Raw genomic sequence first — 19,933 nt, forward strand, 5'->3', positions numbered from 1 at the left:
CTTTATGGGTCTTAATATTTAAATGTACATATATTAAAGTTAATTATATATTTTTTAATTAAATGTATATCTAATAATTTTATTTAACAATAATTAAACATTAAAATTGTAAAAATAATTTTTATTTTTTATTAATTATTTTTGTCATCATATTAATTAATAAAAATTTACTGTCAGATAAACTTTTTCTGAAATTCCTCCGAATACTGAGATAATAACAATAAGCAATAACAATAAAAATAATGAAAATGGTCCCCCGCTATCTCCCATAATCCTCCACCATTTTCATAATAAGCAGATTTCTTCACCTGAAAACCACTTCTTCAAAACCGCTTTCCCTCTCCTTTCTTCTTCCTCTCTCTCTGACACGTTTCTTACGGTAACTCATAACAATCGTATATATCTCTTACTTTTTATCTCTTTCTATTACACCATATATCCTCAGAGCCCTTGCCTTTCTTTGCTCTCTTACATTCTTAATTTCTGTCTCTAAAAATGTAAAGACTATAATCCCAGTTTTAAAATCTTTTACTTGAGATAGTAAAACAGAAAGAAAAAAAACCAATCTTTTCAATCGTTTCCTTCGCTTTCTCTTTCCCACTTTATCAAACCACGAATTCATAATCATCATCGTCGTCGTCTTCATCAACAAATCTCACTTTCCAATACGTTTAAGAAACAAGAAAAGTAAAGGGCAGATGACGTTTCACCACAACCACCTTTCTCAAGACCTTCCTCTGCATCACTTTAGCGACCAACAACAACAGCAACAAACGAACCAACTACCGGAACCCACGGGTCCCAATTGGTTAAACACCGCCCTTTTCCGTTCCCAGCGGTCTCAACCACCGCAACTGCACGCTCACTTCTCCGAGCCTAACTTTCTTAACCTTCATTCTACTACAACTGCTTCTGACTCCACCACGACTTCCCCAGCTCCCAACCAGTGGCTCTCCCGTTCATCCTCTTCCCTCCTTCACCGCAACCGCACTGACGTCATCGACGACGTGGCTGTCGCCGCAGGAGGAGGAGATGGAGGGGACTCCGTGATCGCCGAGGAATCGGGAGATTTGAAGAACAGCAACAGCGAGACTATGAATAATAACAAGAGCGAGGGTGTTGTAGTGGAAAGTGGAGGAGGTGGAAGTGCTATAGATGGGGCTATGAATTGGCAGAATGCAAGATATAAGGCGGAGATACTAGTTCACCCTTTATACGAGCAACTATTGTCTGCACACGTGGCGTGTCTTAGGATCGCCACGCCAGTGGATCAGCTTCCGAGGATCGACGCTCAGCTGTCTCAGTCACAGTATGTGGTGGCTAAGTACTCGGCTTTCGGTAGTACGGCCCAGGGCTTGGTTAGCGGCGAAAAAGAGCTCGATCAGTTCATGGTATGCCACTTTACGACAACTGTTACTATTATTTTACTGATTTTCTTCTTGTTTGAAAATTATTTTATCTAATTAGCCTGAGTGGCAATTTGGTAACTACATGCCTGTAGAAATGAGAAGAATTAACTGCTTCTCTGGCTGCTCCGTTATCGTCGCTATTTAAGGCCACTGAATTTCTGAACAAAAGCCTTTAAAACTTTCTTCTCTTTTCTCTTTCAAGTTCTTGATTCGAGTGGAAATGAGACTGGTTTTAATTGATAGCCCTTTTTTCTTTAAGATTAATGTTGATTAATCTTTCCAAACATTGGTGATTAATTCAGTGGAGTGGGATGCACCGACAGTTGCTTTTGTGATAAAAGTATGGAGGAAAAATTTTGGTACTCGGGGTGCATCTGTTTTTTTTTTTTTTTTTTTTTTTTTGTTAATAGGATAAGTCGATTGGTAGTAAGGAAAAAGTTGACATCTTATGTTAAAAATTCAATTGTAGCCAAATGAAGACAGGGTTTTGGGGAAGCATCAGAGGAGATTTCCAACTGTTTCAAAGGAAAAGAAAATTTATGATCATGTAACAAAATTAAAAAAAAAAAAAAACTTATGTTCAAGAACTGAGTGCTTATGCTATGGCAGCTTTGATTACTGAATTTGAGGTAGTTAGCAGCCATAAGATTTAACAAAAGAAAATAACACTAATGACTAATGTCGAATCCTGATGAGCTCAGAGAGTGGTAAGTTGGTATTCGAGAACCAAAATAAATAAATAGGTTCCATAATCAAGAATGGGAATGTAAAGAACTTATGCTATTTCTCCAGGCATCCTTCTCTGTAGTCATTTTTCATGTATATTTTAATGCATTATTATAATTTTGAAGTTGTTATAGAAGAAAATTTTAACTTTTCCCGGTAATGCAGACGCATTATGTTCTGTTGCTATGTTCATTTAAAGAACAATTGCAACAACATGTTCGTGTCCATGCAATGGAAGCAGTTATGGCTTGCTGGGAAATTGAGCAATCCTTACAGAGCTTAACAGGTAAATATCTAGTAGATAATGTGCATTGATGCTTTGGAAATATCTCAAATTGTTTGAAAAGTGAAAAATTCCTTCCTGACATAAATTCTTGCTTCCAATATTAGTTTTGATTATTCCAATAATTTGCATTATGTTCTATATTTAAAATTCTTCCATTTTTGGAAGCATATAGGTAAACCCATCTCTGAATGGTCATCTTTGACAAATCATATTTAGATGATACTGATTTCTGCTTTGAAAATATCTTGCCTTGCCGTATTGATTTCTAATGTCCTCTTCTCTCATATTTGGGGAAAACTATGGCCCAAGTTAATCTTGAATGCTGAATCTGACCTGATATAATCTCTGCTACGACACAAAAACAGGAGTTTCTCCAGGCGAAGGTACAGGTGCAACAATGTCTGATGATGATGATGACCAAGTAGACAGTGATGCCAACTTGTTTGATGGGAGTTTGGATGGTCCAGATTCCATGGGATTCGGGCCTTTGATCCCAACAGAGAGTGAGAGGTCTTTGATGGAGCGTGTAAGACAAGAACTGAAACATGAACTCAAACAGGTAATTAATGAAATTATCTACCGCATAGATTTTTAGGTTAGGAATCAAGGTAAACTGACTTGTGCACTCCTTACAGGGTTACAAGGAGAAGATTGTTGACGTAAGGGAGGAAATTTTGCGCAAGAGAAGGGCAGGGAAACTTCCTGGTGACACAACATCAGTTTTAAAAGCTTGGTGGCAGTCACATTCCAAGTGGCCATACCCTACTGTAAGTTCTAGGTCGCTATGAACTGCATTCAAGAAACAAAAGGCACTCTGATCTTAACATTTTAACCACATATGAGAGCAGATGAGAAACGTTATAGCCTTAGCTTTAGGGTAATGATGTGTAATTTCAGCTTCAAAATGATAAAAGAGTAGTACAGTTTTGTTGCTGGAAAAAAATTGATTTTTCCATATTCAGAAAATAAATTAAAACTTAAGATTGTCCCTGAAGCTATATCTACTTTTAAGATGCATTATTTGTTCTTGAGCAATTTGCTCATTAAACTAATGCTAATGTGTTAAACCAAATGCACCCAGCTAGATTTCTTCTCCATCTTAATTCCTAAATAACTATTTTAACAAAATTTTCAGGAAGAAGATAAGGCGAGGTTGGTTCAGGAAACAGGTTTACAATTAAAACAGATAAATAATTGGTTCATCAATCAGAGGAAGAGGAACTGGCATAGCAATCCATCAACTTCTACCGTCTTGAAGAGCAAACGTAAAAAGTATGCTCAATAAACGCATGTCTTCTTGGTAGTCTACCATTTTTTAGAGCTTTTGCACCAACCTTGATTTGAAAAGAAGTAATGCAGGTGAAAACAATAGTGATCGGTTCATGTAAATGGGAGACAGTCCAGATCAATCACAGATGATGTCTCTTCACATTTCCATTTCAACGACAGTTACAACATGCTACATAGAAATTACAACAATATAATAGGCTTTCAATGGATCTGCTGCAGGGTTTAACTGAAAGGAACAGATTTTGCTTCAACATGGGAAAAGGGGTAACACAGAGGATGAGGTTGTTTGTATTGGTGCCATTTCGCAGGTATGCGTAGATCAAGGCATGCCAGTTTGGTGCTATATGCTGGCCATGCAATATTGTTACGAAGTTTAGGAATTTATATATAGGGATAATGTTATGAATAGTCTTTGAATTAACTGAAATATTTAATATTATATTTGAATTTTTAAAATCTTTAATGTGGTACTAAATTATAAATATGTTAACAAATATGATATTTGTAAGATTATTTGTTCGTTATTGAGTCAAAATTAATCACGTTAATAGTAAATATCACATTATTTAACAAAACTTCAGATATTACATTAAAATTTTTTTAAATTTAAGTATTATTAAATGTTTCACTATAATACGGAAGAATTCATAATATTAACCCATATATATATATATATATTTATATATTACTTTAACTTTATTGGATGAATTCCATTTGGATTGGCATGTTATGATTTTTGTTCTTTTTGTCGCTTCATATCTGTGAATAAAGGTTAGTGAGGGACTGAGTTTACAGTGTAATAAACTTTGCATAATTCCTTACGGTCATACTAGATCATTATAGCTTTTTTGATATAGTAATGCAGACTAAAATTTGCGGCAAAAGTGGGGTGACCCCTACAATGGGTTCTTTTGTAGTGAGTTTCCATTGAATCATATCATCAGATTTGAGTATAATTTATTGCCGTTGGATTAATGCTCATGCTGAGTTGGACAGTACGGGTAAAATGGGAGAGAGATTGGAGAAAGAAAAATTGGAAATAAAGGTAATGAACTGAAAATAATGAGAATTTGTTGCCAACTAAAAATATATTCAAAAAGGAAAAATAAAATTTTAAAAATTATTAGGATCAAAATACAGAAAACCTCTTGAGAATTGGGAAACAAAAATACCTACCCTCTTTTAATCTGAAAAATATCCTCATGTTTCTTTGAAATCATATATTATTATTATTATTATTATTATTATTATTATTATTATTATTAAAAACACCTAGTTACGTTCATGACTAATGACTAAAGGAGTCAATGATTGAGTGAGATTTGATTCACACTTTCTAAGTTTTTGTTTAAGGTCTAACTCGATCCATCCATAGATGCTTAAAGATGCCTATTTATTATTTAATAAATATTAAAATATTAAAAAATTACACTAGTATTTAATATTTTAAATAAATTTTAAAATTAAACATAAAAAATAAGATTTTTATTATAAAATAATAATTTAGGTCGGGCTTTTTCTTAAAATTCATGTCTAGGGCCTGGCTGGTAGCCTATATAGGATAATGTATTCAATTATGCAAATTAACAAATTCAAATACAAAAATAAAATCTTTTATATTTGAAATTTAAAAATGTTTAAAATTATACCTTAGCAAAGTCTAAATAGTATAGAAAGATCAAATCTTTTTAAATTACTATAATTAAATATTAAATGTAATTTATTTTTCAATCTTTCTAACTAATTTAAAATCAAACATATTCTTTTTATTTCTATTAATTTAATTATAATTTTTATGATTAGGATAGCTCTAACCTACTTCTAAAGTAAATTATAATATCTTTAATTCATTTCGTTTTCATATATCTTTGGACAATTATTATGATCAATTTTAGTGTTTGGTAACTAGTTAAAACCTTAATTAATTTTAATCTAGTGTTAAAGCGTGATGTGATTCTATAAATGTTGAACTATTTTTTGACCTTGTCAACATTGAAGATTAAACTATATTTGTTCTTTGAATCAAACATCCACCATTAATGCATGGTTTCAATAAAATTGTTAAAGAATTGGTTAAGGTTTTAGCTTTTACTTCTTTTTTTTTTTTTTTCGTTTAGTTTATGTCCAAAATGAGACATATTTTTATTCAAAAATAATCTCTTTTTTATTTTTTAAAAATTCTATAGATCAATCGAATGAATATATAAGATTTAATTATGCTAATTTTACACTAAAAAAATTTAAGCTAATGCATTACATGAACTTACTAAAGAGAACATGAATCTTAAAGATTGGTAGGCATTGATAGTTACCAAATTATTTATATTCAATTAAATACACAATATAATATTTCCTTGCAAGAATTCAAAAAACTAATTAATTAATTGCATAATAAGCTCTTTAACTCCTTTAGCTATAAAGGATATAGTATTAACCCACAAATGGTTAATCCGGATGGTAAGCGAGGGGCTCTATTTTCTTGAAAACTTGAGTTCGATTCTTGTAGAGAGTATTTCAGAAGTAAAATCTTAAATGTATTAGGTTGATATGGAGGGAGTATGTCTTTAAAATTGCTAGGGATTAAGCCTAGATAGAGCTTATAAATACTCCTAATCATTTATAAAAACGAAGCATATAGTATTAGATGAAAGTATATTTTTAAGGCTCAACTAATATCTTACTTAGCAAAAGTATCACAGTTACGACAAAATATAAAATTTAAAAGTCATCAAGCACTTTAAGCTAATGTATTTAAATTATATAATGTAATATATTATACAATTTTATTATAAAATGGTATATAATTCTCACTCGTGGGCATTTTTAATTTATACAATTATGTTAACATGTATATACATTAATAGTTTACCACCATGTAAAATGTGCATTTAATTATCCTTTTTTATCTTGTTAGCTCAAAGACTTGGAATAAATCAAGAGGGGGGTGAATTGGTTTATATAAAATTTTCAAAAATAATATTCAATAAGCACAAGTTTAGCTAAACAAATTATCTAAGCAAATAAGCACAATAATTGAAAGTAAACAAGATATAGGGTTAGAGAATTTGACACCAAGATTTATAGAGGTTCGATCCTTCCTTAGGCACTTACGTCCTCTCCCTTAGCCTCTCTTACCAAGGAGTTTAATTCACTATGTGTTGAAGATTACAACCAAGTTTCTCAAAGCTTTACAAACTCAACACTACACACTCTTAAGGGTTATCCTCCCCCTTAAGCTTACAAACTCATAATACATAATTTTTGAAGTGTTTTGCAAACTCTAAGAACCTCTTAAAGGTTGGGTGTTTGCTAATTTTAAGTACACAATAGTATAGACAAGAAAATAGAGAAAAACTGATATGAATTTTGTATTTTTCTGACTTGGAATAGCTTTGAATGCTTAAGCAAATTGGTAGGTGAATAGCAATAAGTTTTTTTTGCTCTTGTTACTCTTGATTTGCAGTGGAATGCTTTATTTATAGGTAAGAAAAAGTTGAGAGCCGTTGGATTGCATTTAATGCTTCAAACCTGTAAAAATTTCAGACAAAAATAGTCGTTGGGAGTTTTTGGCCTTCAGGGGATCGATTGGTTCAGGCTTGAAAAGGCACGATTTTGAGCTTGAAAAGCCTTACCCAATCGATCAGGTAATTTACCTGATTGATCCGTTCTTTAGGTGATCGATCCCTTTTCTGAATTTTCAAACTTAAGAAGCATTATATTTGAGCAACCGATCAATCCCTTGCCTTAAGTGATCGATCCCCTATATAAGGGGATCGATCTCTTTTTTGAAAATTTGAACGATGAAAACTTTCTGTATGAAAAGGTGATCAATCTCTTGAATGAGAGGATCGATCTAGTTAGCTTGAAACCTCAAACAATCGATCCTTATAGGGAGGGGATCAATTGATTTTTGCCAAAACTTGAAGAATTTCAATTCTTGAAGAAAACAGGATCGATCATTTTTGCTAGGGGATCGATTTGGTAAGGAAGGGATCGATTCGATAAGGAAGGGATCGATCCCTTCTATCAAAACATGCACTAATTAGGTTTTGTTTCAAGAATTTAACTTGTTTTGGTTCTTAAATGGATTTTAACAAGATAGAAGGATGGAAAAATATTCAATTTAAGCTTAGAAAAGATTGATTCAAGTTAGGCAAATTTTTGTTTTGTCAAATCAAAACTCTTAATCAATTTAAGGCCAACAATCTCTCTCTTTTTGATATGACAAACCAAGTGAAAAATTTGCTTAAAAACATTTTTTTTTTTTGAAAACAAGCTCCCCTTAATAACAATATAGCTCCCCCTAAATTAAAGCATAAGTTTTAAGGCAACTAAGCAAAATCAATATCACCAAAACCATCAATATCATTAGGATCATCAAAGTAATTTTTCATACCAATATTTCTCTCCTTTTTTGTCATAGCAAAAAGGATGAAGTGAAGCCAAATGAGAGAACAATCAATTCAAGGCCACTTAAGTTCATATCAATCATCAAAGAACACATCAATGTCACATGCCATAATGCCATAAGCCATATGAGAATGAAAGAGAAATTGCATTAATATAAATATCAAGTATCAAAGTTTACAAACCATAATGCAAAGATAGATTTACAATATACAAAAATGTGGAAAAACATAAGGAATGGCACTAGTAAAGCTCATTGAGGTGGATGTGGAGAATGAGAAGACGGATGAGGATGAGAAAAGTGAGGAAAAGGCTATCTCACGTATGAATATATAGACCTTATTTGCTCAATGTCAACTTGAAGATGGCGAACTTGTGCTACCAGCTCATTTTGAGTTTTCTCCATAGTTTTCAATCTAGTGTTCATATTACCAACCACCGAATGTAAGCTGTTCATTTGAAGCAAAAGCATCTCTAAGGCTCATTGAGTATTGAATGGTGGGGTAGAGGGTTCATCTTGAGGTTCAAACATATCTAAAGATTCTTGCTTTTTTTTCTCTTCTTGTGTAACTCCAATATCACATTTTTTAACCCATAATCCAGCTGCATTTTGAACTTATCCCATACTGTACAATGTAAGAGCCCCAAGAACACTAAATTGGTTATTGAATACCATCTCCTTATCTCCTCTAGCATTCACCTCCAAATGCCTCAAAAAATTACTTATGGCATATCCATATACCAAGGTATAATCTCTATTCTAAACTACCCTCATCATATCATTAAAATGAAGTACACCAAATTTGGTTTTTGTTCATGCTTGATCTTATACATCCACCAATAATCTTGCTTCTTAATGACAGAGTATTGTATCCTAAAAGGTGCTAACACATGAGTAATAATGATGTGTAGCAACTTATCATGCATGGATAATCTAGAAGCTTGAGTGGGAGCAACTTATAGATTGTGATTGCTAAAGATGTCTTGAGCAAGTTGCATCATGTCACATCTAGTATTTTTTCCCCTCATCGTATAACTTAAAAGCTTTAGCTAGCATTTGTTTGGTAACTAATATTTTCTTTCCCATCACATATGTTTTGAATCTATCAAAGTAATGCCTATTTGATCTTTTAATTTGGACATAGCTAGCATTACTGTAGAAAACTCTTACTAAATTCTCAAATAGTAGACCATCCGTGCACAAATAATGTAACCATCCAAATTTCTCAAAAGCATGCAAGTAAGGGAATTCTATTGATTGGAAGAATTCTAGTGAAATTATTCTTTCATGCTTTACTTCTTCGATGATGAATCAAATGAGGAAGAAGTAACCAATCTATGTCTCATGGCTCTTGATGAGCCCAAGGTAACCTCTAATCCATGTGATTTAAATTCATACACATTTGATGAACTACAAGATGCCTATAATAAATTAGCGATAAAATTTGAGAACATAAGCATGAAATAAAAAAAAATTATCTCTAAGTTGAAACTAGAAAATGAATCATTGACTAAAGCAAAAGAAAACCTAGAAAAGGAAGTTAAGCTCTTAAAGTTGAATGTCAATGACTTGTCTAAGAAAAATGAAAATCTACATAATTCATTCTCTAGATTTTATATGGGACATCAAAAGCTCAATGACATGTTTAAAACACAAAGAGCATTCTTTGATAAAGATGGACTAGGCTATAATGGTGGTAACAAAGAGACTCATTTAAAAAATTTCTTTGTTAAGCCAAATGATTCATCTAGCATATGTGCATATTGTCACAAATTGGGTCATTCTATACAATATTATTCTTTGAAAAAAGTCACTTATAAAGGTAAGCTCATTAGGAGAGTGTGGATTCTAATAAAAAGTTAACATATCTCAAGATGAGATTACTAAAATGAAATGGATTCCAAAAGGCACAAAAATTGTTAGTACTAACACTCAAGGACCCAAGAAAATTTAGGTACCCAAAATAAAATTTTAATTGTGTTTTTGTAGATGGATGAGCATTGCTACAAAGCCAATTCAAGCAAGAACAATCCATGGTACCTTGATAGTGGATACTCAAAATACATGACCAGAGATAAAACTCTTTTTAAGGACTTTATTGTTGGCCTTGAATTGATTAAGAGTTTTGATTTGCAAAACAAAAATTTTTCTAACTGGAATCAATCTTTTTTAAGCTTAAATTGAACATTTTTTCACCTTTCTATACTGCCAAAATCCATTTGAGAACCAAAACAAGTCAAATTCTCATAACAAAACCTGATTAGTGCATGTTTTGATAGAAGGGATTGATTTTCTAAGGGAAGTGATTGATCCCCTCCTTATTAGATCGATCCCCTAGCAAAAGGGATCGATCATGTTTTTTTCTAGAATCGAAATTCTTTAAGTTTTGGCAAAAACTAATCGATCCCCTTCCTGTAATAATCGATTGGTTGGGGTTTCAAGCTGACTATATCGATCCTCTCATTCAAATGATCGATCATTTTTTCATATAGAAAGTTTTCATCATTCAAATTTTCAGAAAAAAAGATCGATCCCCCAACATAAGGAACCAATCACCTAAGATAAAGGATCGATCGGTTGCTCAAACAGAATACTCCCCAAATCTAAAAATCCAAAAAAAGGATCGATCCCTCAAATAGGGGATCGATCGCCTAAAGAATGGATCGATCAGGTAGATTACCTGATCGATCGGGTAAGGTTTTTCAAGCTCAAAATCGTGCCTTCTCAAGCCTAAACCGATCGATCCCCTAAAGGAAGGGATCGATCCCCTGAAGGCCAAAAACTCTCAATGGCTATTTTTGTCTAAACTTTTTGCAGGTTTGAAGCATTAATTGCAATCCAATGACTCTCAACTTCTTCCCACCTATAAATAAAGCATTCCACTGCAGATCAAGAGTAATAAGAGCCAAGAAAACTTATTTCTATTCACCTATCAATTTGCTCAAGCATTCAAAGATGTTCCAAGTCAGAAAAATGCAAAATTCATATTAGTTTTTCTTTATTTTCTTGTCTATACTATTGTGTACTTAAAATTAGCAAACACCCAACCTTTGAGAGGTTCTTAGAGTTTGCAAAACACTTCAAAAATTTTGTATTATGAGTTTGTAAGCTTAAGGAGGAAGATAACCTTTAAGAGTGTGTAATGTTGAGTTTGTAAAGCTTTGAGAAGCTTGGTTGTAATCTTCAACACATAGTAGATTAAACTCTTTGGCAAGAGAAGCTAAGGGAAAGGACGTTAGTGCCTAAGGAATAACCGAACCTCTATAAATCTTGATGTCAAATTATCTAACCCTATCTTTTGTTTACTTTCAATTATTATGCTTGTTTGCTTAAATAATTTGTTTAGCTAAACTTGTGCTTATTGAATATTGTTTTTGAAAATTTTATATAAACCAATTCACCCCTTTCTTGGTTTATTCTAAGTCTTTGAGTTAACATATCTTATATAATTATCAATGAAAAAGAAAATTTATCTTTTCATGAAATTTCACCATTTTTTAAACAATATTAATCTATGTATTAAGTATTTCACTATATACTTTATACAGTAATAGAATTTTTATTAGAATGTAATGCTATATTAAGATTGAATAATATCCATATTGAATTCTTTTTCCTTGAAAAATTGAAAAATAATTTGATTATTTATGTATAATTATTTTTAAAAATTTCATTTTAAAACATTTTTAATTAAAATGGCATATAAACCTGCTTGGGGTCTTTCTCATTTCTATCCTTCTTTGCTTTTAATAAGGGTGAAAATGGAGTGGGTTGTTGTGATGATGGATGTAGCTCTATAATTTTGGATCAAATTTCCAATGGTGATATTCCTTGTTTATTCCTAGTTTTTTCTAAATGCATATGATTTACTATAAGCTTTGGGGTCAAAATTGTTCAACTTTAGTTGCATTATTTTTCTTGTTGGAGTAGGTGGGACTTTTTGAGATATGGATGGATGTGCATGATTGACTTTGGTTTTGGTTTACTTTTTAAGGAAGTTTGGAGATCACACCAAAATTTCGTTTTTAGTTGAAATTGAACCAAATTTTGTTTGGAATTTGGAATATTAGAAATGAATCAATTAATCAAGGCGTGCATATTATTATCGGATTGTATTTGGTTTACGATCGGTTTTGGCCTTATTGGACTCAACTCAACAAACAAGCTTAGAAGATTTTTTTTTCAAAAGAAACAGCGACTTGGAGATAAAAGTAGTAATATATGTTAAATTTTGAAATTTAAATTTCTTAGATATTTGCATGAATAATTAAGTTAAATTTTGAATTCAATAATTTACATAGATTTTTGCTATATATATGTATACTTTACTTTTTGCCCTAAATTTACAAGAATTGATTCAATGTAAGGTTCAATGTTAAAATCCTTCTAATAATAACAACATTGAAATTATAAAAAAAAAAAAAGGGCTTTGATTCAATTAATGGTACCAAACCTTAACACTTAAATTATATAGCCAAAAAATGGGGAAAGCCATAATATATTAACAATGGTAATTGCTAAATAATAATAGGAACAGGCAGGTCAAACTAAGCCAACCCGGGAATATTGGGATGAACAAAGGAACAAAATGATATGCTATTTCTTAATTATCCTATAAAAATATATAAATGATAAAAAACAAACAACTTTTTTATGCTATAAAAAACAAATGGGGTTTTTATTAGGGATGTTAACGGGTAGAGAATAGAGAGAGAGAGTAGAGCATTCCCCATTTTCATCTTCAAAATTTTATATTATATCAATTCTCGTATCTATACCTAATGAATATTTTAAATTTATCTCTATCTCTATTTTTATGGATATTTAATGAGTATGAGTAATGTTCATATCCATAACTTTTAAAAAAATAAAAATAAAAATTTATTTTTTTAACTTTTTTTTTATTTTTATCTTGTATATTAAGTAATTTTTTTATAAATATATATATTAATGTATTTTTTTTAATAAAAATATATTAATTTTAATTAATCTAAAATAATAATTTATATTATTTAATAAAAAATGTATTCATTATATATAAATAGATAAATATGGTATAGGTACAAAACGGATGCTATATTATTCATTTTTATCCCAATATCTAATAAAAATTTAAAATCATACATATTTTCATCTTTATTTTCATTCAAGTAAAACGTTAAAATTTTCATTAAGTACGGATAAAATTAATATCCTTAGGTTTTATGCATATATTTTGACAGGAACAAAATTGACAAAACTTACGAAGGAAGTAATATACAAACTGGTTTTGTAACTAAAGTTAGGAGGATTAACGATTTGAATACATAGTTGAATCTCATTGAAAATCTTTTCCTTTAGTATAGTAAAAATTACTCCAAAAAGAAAACCAATTTCACCAACAAAATGATCATCAATTAATAACTCTGAACAATGAAATACCGATGAAGAGAACAATGTACCATGTACAGTATATATAGAAAAATTTTGGTAGACTAATTCACTCAATATTAATATATTTATAGTATCAAAATGAATTCAAATCAGAAGCCAGCTTTGTCACGTCCCAGCTCCCAATTGTGTATCCCAGCAGAAGCTGCAAATCTAGCGGAGAAATCAGGAAATCCAGCATCAACTTCCCTATGGATCTCTTCATGGAAATTAAGTTCATAGCTTTGAGGATCATACTGAAACTACATTATCAACCTTCTTTTCATGTTAATCCCATACATGCTAAACCTGCGAATGAAATTCTTCCACTTTGGCCCTGCCAAAGCCTCTGACATCTCTTTCAGTTTCTTCGCTTTTTTCTTCAACCAACTCTCTCTTAACTCGTCCGGCGCCTGTTAGTGCAGCAGGTATCTATGCCCTTCATTGCTGTTTCGACTCCACCAGCAAAGGCCCCGGATACAACTGCATTTGGAAGATGAAATTGTCTCATCAAAGTCTTGTAAATAATCATCATCTCTTACCGGCCAAGTTTCATTACCATTTGTTAGTTTTTCTTGTGTGGTGGCCGTGGGAGGAAGTGATGGAAAATATTTGGGAGCAAAGACCGCTACAGGAAAATGCAGATGCTAATAACTTGGCATAAAAAGGAGAAGAATCATCCAAAGCCTCAGTTTATTTACTAGAGGGAGAAGAACATTGGAGACTTAATAAAAACGGTGAAGTGGTGAACACTTAGACAAAAGCCGGACAAATTAATTCTATGCAGATATTGAAAGGGTGACATAAGAAAATTCGAAGTCCAAGTTCGATTAGCCCACGTAAAATATTTAGCTTTTTCTTCATGATCATTGGCTATTTCGTATTGGGTTGTCATTAAAGTTATATTGACAGCTCAGTCATTTAAGCAGTCGTTGGTTCCTGTTAGGTAATTGAAGGCAGGCATTTTGCCGGCCAATTACAGCTCCGACTCACTTGCTGTAGCCAGTGGTGGCTCCAGCTGCTTCTTGACCGTTAAAAAGGGCCAAACTGGCTCTGCGCTAATCTTCAAAATATTCTTGTATTAAACTTTTAATATTTGTCCATATATGCTTGCAAAAGATTTAGATGATTAATATTTGAGTGGTTTAATTGGCTAGTGCTACATGACTTTACTGTTGATTAAACTAAGGCTCCAGGAAAATTGAAAAAAAAAATTTTCTCTTCATACCAGCCGCTCACCAACTGATACTGCAATCATGGATTTTATCTTTTTTTTTTTTTTTGTTCGCATATATTCTAAGTTCTAACAAATAAAAAAAATACTAAATCGAATAATTGCCAATAATTAGGAGAAGATTCGTTTTCTCGAATGCAACTAATGCTCTCTCTGTTTCTTGTTTTGCTAAACCTTAATTATAACCAAATTTATCCGACAAATCTAATTATGGCGTCCTAAATCTAACAAACCTCACAGTCCAAAACCAAAACTATCATGAAATTGTCCCAATCTGTTGCTCTCATTTGTCATCCTTAAGCCATTGCAATATGCGACCTTCTTGGTTAAACGGCAGCCATTTAGAGATGTTTTGGCAAGACTACAGATTAAAGTAACATGCATTGACTACAATTTTTTTTTAAAGCTAGAGGCAACTTCCCTCTCTTGCCAAATGTCAGTGCCAAACCCAAATTTAAGGTGAGGATTTTGAGGAAAAACTAATCAAACTCACTTAGTGTCATGTGTGGCAGATACTTCTGCCAGTCCTTCAATTGTTGCTGCCCCTCTCATGGACATGGGGCAATTGGTCCTACAAATTTCCAAATATGCACCTTCCAACTTCCAAGAAAATGGCTCCGCTCCCCCGTAATTAATATCTCAGACAAACTTGGAGCGTATGCCATCAAGTTCAAAAGTAGAATGATTCTTGAAGGTTAACTGAAAGGTATAGGTAGAAAGCAGGATTAGGTTTTGACTGTTGACGACTTTGTCTTTTCCTGGAATCACGTCGGCACTCCAAAGTTAAGTTTGTCGCTAGCTACGTGTTGTTCCAATCCAACGGTGGTTTTGTCTTCATTTTTGCTTGATTCGAGTAGCCGTGAGCGTATTTTACTTTCTAATAGGCAGCGGCAACCGAAAGTAACCATATTTTATAAAAACTTTTGTAAAATAATTACTAAAATATTTGATCAGAGAGTCTCCGATTTTACTTGTGAAATCTCTGTACATAAATTTGTGGGAATCAATTGGTCACCTTACCGTTAATATTAATGGAAATGAAGCACAACCTAATTCAATTAATTATACCGCCTTTTCTCAACCCTACCTCTAAGCATAGAGTTCTCTCATTACCGATACCGGCGTTGCTTCTAAGGACTTGATCGCTGGCGATCACTCCGGCATGGTGTGAAGCCGCTATGTGAAGTTGATAACGGGTAGGTTGTCGGCTCGGTTGGACTCATCCTCGAAATTCAGCGCGTAGCTAAGTGGGTCATAACTGAAATCGGGCGAGTTGTAGTGCTTGCGCGCTACCCGGCTGACCCTGGCCATGAGGTGTTTGCACTTTTCCTTTATGTGAGGCGACCTCGGAGTCCTTGACTTCACCTCCTCGAACTGATACAATGGGACGGCGCCTTCGAAATGTTGCGTCGAACGAAGGCAGTAGATTGAGGATTTCATCTTCTCCTTGATTCTCTCTCTCGGCAGTGGAAAATTGCAGCTTCGTTGTACGTTCTGATTTTCGATAGAGAAAAACGAAAGATAAATTTGTGTTTTTATGATATGATTTTGCAGATGATGATGGGAGAAAAAGGGGAGCAACTAGGGGCATATATGTAGATTGAGCGAAATAAATTTAAAATACCTACAAGTCACGACTTTGGCTGCAAGTATAACGGTTTGCTGAAGAGTGGTGAAAAAACCGCGGGCGGTTCGTGGCTAGTGGTTTTTGTGTTAAACCCGCGTTAAATTTTTCTGGAGGTAATTCCGTAGTTAAGTAATAGAAGAGTAAATTACTTTCTATTTTTTTCATTGATAAATAATTATTATAAGGTAATTAGTAGTTTCACAATGCCAGCTATAAATATACGCTTTTTTTTTTTTCAGTTTATTTAACAATGAAGCTCCGTAGCTGCTGAAATTAAAAATTGCCGTTAGTTCAATAATTTTGAAGTTTTTTAAGGTGCATTTTAAGGGATTAACGGAAAAATTAGATAAAGTGGTTTTTTTTTTTTTTTTTTTTGCTTAATAGTGAATAATACTCCACATGTTTTGGGATGGCCTACAACTCAACTTCTTCAAAACTTCATATAGTTCATTTATATGTCCCCATCTCTTTGTTTTGTTTTAAATAAGATGTTCAATAAAACGTTTTGTGAATATATTTAAATTTTATTTATTTATACTTATTTATCAAATTTAATAAATAATTATAAATAATATTTTAAAATTTATTAATTAAAAAAATATATTATAAATATAATAAAATTCATTCATATCAATTCATTTAATATTTGATGAATAGTTTATGAACATATCGATTTCTATTAATTTATTAAATTTCACAAATAATCATAAATAATATTTTAAATTTTATTAATTAAATAAATAAATTTTAAATATAACAAAATTCCTTCATATTCTATTTGTTTATATCCTTAATTTTAGACAATAAATTTATTCAGTTTTTAGATTAAGGACTCAATGGAAATAAAATTTTCCTTAATTTATGAGAAATTTCTATATGCTCAACCAACTACTATGTAATCTCTTTGTTCCATAAATATTATCTTAAGTTCATTTTGATTTTTTTTTTAATTCTTGATTTCATTTTATTTTAAATATATTAAAAGTAAATTTTTTACTAAAATAGTATTTTAACTAAATTTAATCTGGTCTCATCTGAATAAAAAAATAAAAGAAATATAATAAAAATAAAAATAACAACCAAGACGCTAAGTGAGTTGCCGTTTGAAAGTTATATGTGACCTTAAAATGTTTTATACCACCTTGGATTGTCCTTCTGGATGTGTGGGCTCTGCCTGCTTTAGTAGGATGAGAAAAGTGGTTAAAAGAGACTGAAAAGGGGTCAAAATAGAAGAAGCTTCTTCTTTTGATTAATATTATATATATATATATATATGTATGTATATATAAATTATGTTTAATGGATAAGATGATAGATAATATGATAATTATTTTATATTATATTTAATTTTTATTAAAAAAATAAAATTATAAAGATAATTAATTTTTTTGTATAAAATAATTTAATCATTTGAAAAAATTATTTTTAATTTATAAGATTAAGTTTACATAATTTATTATATTTTTAAAAATTAAATTAATAATTTAAATTATATAAATTTTTTAAAAATAATTTTAATCAATTAATAAATTATTTTATTTTAATCATTATATACATCTAATATAATATATAATAATATTACTTAATTTAATTTAATTTATAATATTATTTTATTTTATTTATCCTATATATTCCTAATATATTCAGTTAATGTGATAGCCAATGCGAGGACCAATACCATGGGCTTTACTCGTTTGAGTTCTTTAATGCAGCAAAAGATGAGACGAAAGTGAGAGGTGAATGGAATTGGGACTTTAGTGTCACTATCGGATCACGAGTTAAGAAGAGAAACGTGGCAGCATCAATTGTCGATAACATGTCGCCGTGTTGTGCAAGGACCACGGGGTACATAGTAGGCCGCCGCCAACGTGCCATCCTACTAGTATTATTATTATTATTATTATTATTTTATATGGTTGCTTGTCTCTTTTTATTTTTTTTATATTTTTTCCGTTATGTTTAGAGGTAAAAATAATAAATTAGTATTTATAAATTATTTGAATTTTATTTTAGTAAAATTTGAATTAAAATTTATTATTATTAAATTAAGTTCAAATAATTTACTTAATGAGACAAGTTGAATTTAAATATTATAATATTTTATTTGAGTAATTCATAAATTTAATTTAATTTTTATAGTTTAGTAGAATTTAATTATTTTAATTAAAAAACAGTTGTTTTATTTTTATTTATATCAATTTGAATTTATTCAAACATAAATAATTAAATTTTAAAATTAAATTAAAAAATTAAAAAAATTTATTTGATAAATAAAATTAAATAAATTTAAATAATTTAATTTTTATCTCAAAATGAATTCAAATTTTTCTCTATATTGATTGTGCTATTGCGGAGGCTGTGGTGGTTAGCTACTCCTACAAAAGAGATTCGCGGCCAACAGCCAACATGTTAGTTAAGAAGAAAAATTATTCAAAGTCATCATTACTTTTTCTTGAAGAAAACTAAGGAGAGAAAAGAAGTGCTACTATATTAATAAATCGTTGCTTAAAACAATTGGAACAGCAGCCAACCTCCACTTAGTCCGGTATATAAAATATGTGACACTGTGTGCTTATTTAAAGTTGATGTCTCTGAGAACGTCTAGGATTCCATGGGCCCCGGCCTGTAAAATGAGATAGCCTTTGAAGGTCCTAGCTATGCACAAACGGACTGGATTAGCAGGTTAAATTATGGGGCGAATCGGAATGCAGATTCAACAGTCGTTGTGGTTCGATTTTAACCTATCTCATAAGTCATGAATCATGGAACAAAAAGTAAAAAATTACGTTTGTCTAGAAAAACTTTATAATTATAATTTCCATGTTAATTTTCTATTAAAAATCATATATCTGCAATTAGTCGTTGTCTTAATGGTTTAGTAGATTTACTTTCTCTAAAAAAACTATTTAATAGAATTGATATATTAGAATAAAAATTAAATAGTTTAGAACAATTTACTAATTTAGATTTAAACCAAAAATCTAAATAATTGTTAGTAAATATTAATCAAAAGTTAGATTCATTGGATGTAGATAAAAGTTAAACAAATTATTTTTGGACCATTATATTATGGTAATACTATTCTCACATTTAATGGTGATAAATCATCATTTTCCCAACTAATGAAATGTTCAAAAGTTGAGCAATTGGATTTTAAATATTATAAAAATCTTATAGAACATCTTAAATATAAAATATAAAAAGCAATAGTTCCTTAAGAAAGGATCAAATATTTAAATATGATAGAAGAACTATATGAAACATATATAAATTTTTTTAAAAAATTTAATTATCATTATATGCTTAATTATAATACTACTGATAAGAGTAGTTTATATGAAGAAGATAAAAACAAAGATAAAATTTTAACTACTAACCCAATAGTAAAAGAAGAAATTAGAAGTATAGAATCCTTATTTTTTTGAAAAAATAGATGAAGATATTAATACTAAACCTACCCCTATGAATCTTGATAAGCAAAAAATTGATAAAGGAGAATGAAAAGTTGGAGAAATTTCTAACCAAGAATTGGATGATCAAAATA

General features: G+C 30.9%; 1 protein-coding gene across 3 annotated transcripts; it reads left to right on the forward strand.

Annotated features, from left to right (window-relative positions):
• The first annotated feature begins 268 nt into the window (after nucleotides 1-268).
• LOC111302865 (homeobox protein knotted-1-like 3) lies at nucleotides 269-4,167 on the forward strand. Of its 3 annotated transcripts, none has more exons than XM_022898736.2 (6): nucleotides 269-1,391; nucleotides 2,301-2,421; nucleotides 2,787-2,980; nucleotides 3,057-3,188; nucleotides 3,557-3,693; nucleotides 3,770-4,167. In XM_022898736.2, the coding sequence occupies exons 1-6, from the start codon at nucleotides 699-701 to the stop codon at nucleotides 3,807-3,809; spliced, it is 1,317 nt and encodes a 438-aa protein (XP_022754471.2). In that variant the 5' UTR covers nucleotides 269-698; the 3' UTR covers nucleotides 3,810-4,167. The 3 variants fall into 3 exon arrangements, with proteins under 3 accessions (XP_022754471.2, XP_022754472.2, XP_022754473.2); XM_022898737.2 differs by having other exon boundaries at nucleotides 3,773-4,167; XM_022898738.2 differs by having other exon boundaries at nucleotides 271-1,391; nucleotides 3,781-4,167.
• Nucleotides 4,168-19,933: the final 15,766 nt, after the last annotated feature.

Source organism: Durio zibethinus, chromosome 13, assembly GCF_047325235.1.
Source record: "Durio zibethinus cultivar Kanyao isolate XHJ-2024 chromosome 13, ASM4732523v1, whole genome shotgun sequence".
Lineage (NCBI taxonomy): Eukaryota > Viridiplantae > Streptophyta > Magnoliopsida > Malvales > Malvaceae > Durio > Durio zibethinus.

What these genes read in the sequence shown, in the direction of transcription:
- LOC111302865 (XM_022898736.2), top strand. Translation starts at nt 699, where the DNA reads ATGACGTTTCACCACAACCACCTTTCTCAAGACCTTCCTCTGCATCAC. An exon ending in AAGAGCTCGATCAGTTCATG is followed by an intron (nt 1,392 to 2,300) that starts GTATGCCACTTT and finishes CCGGTAATGCAG; the next exon opens with ACGCATTATGTTCTGTTGCT. An exon ending in TTGAAGAGCAAACGTAAAAA is followed by an intron (nt 3,694 to 3,769) that starts GTATGCTCAATA and finishes TGATTTGAAAAG; the next exon opens with AAGTAATGCAGGTGAAAACA.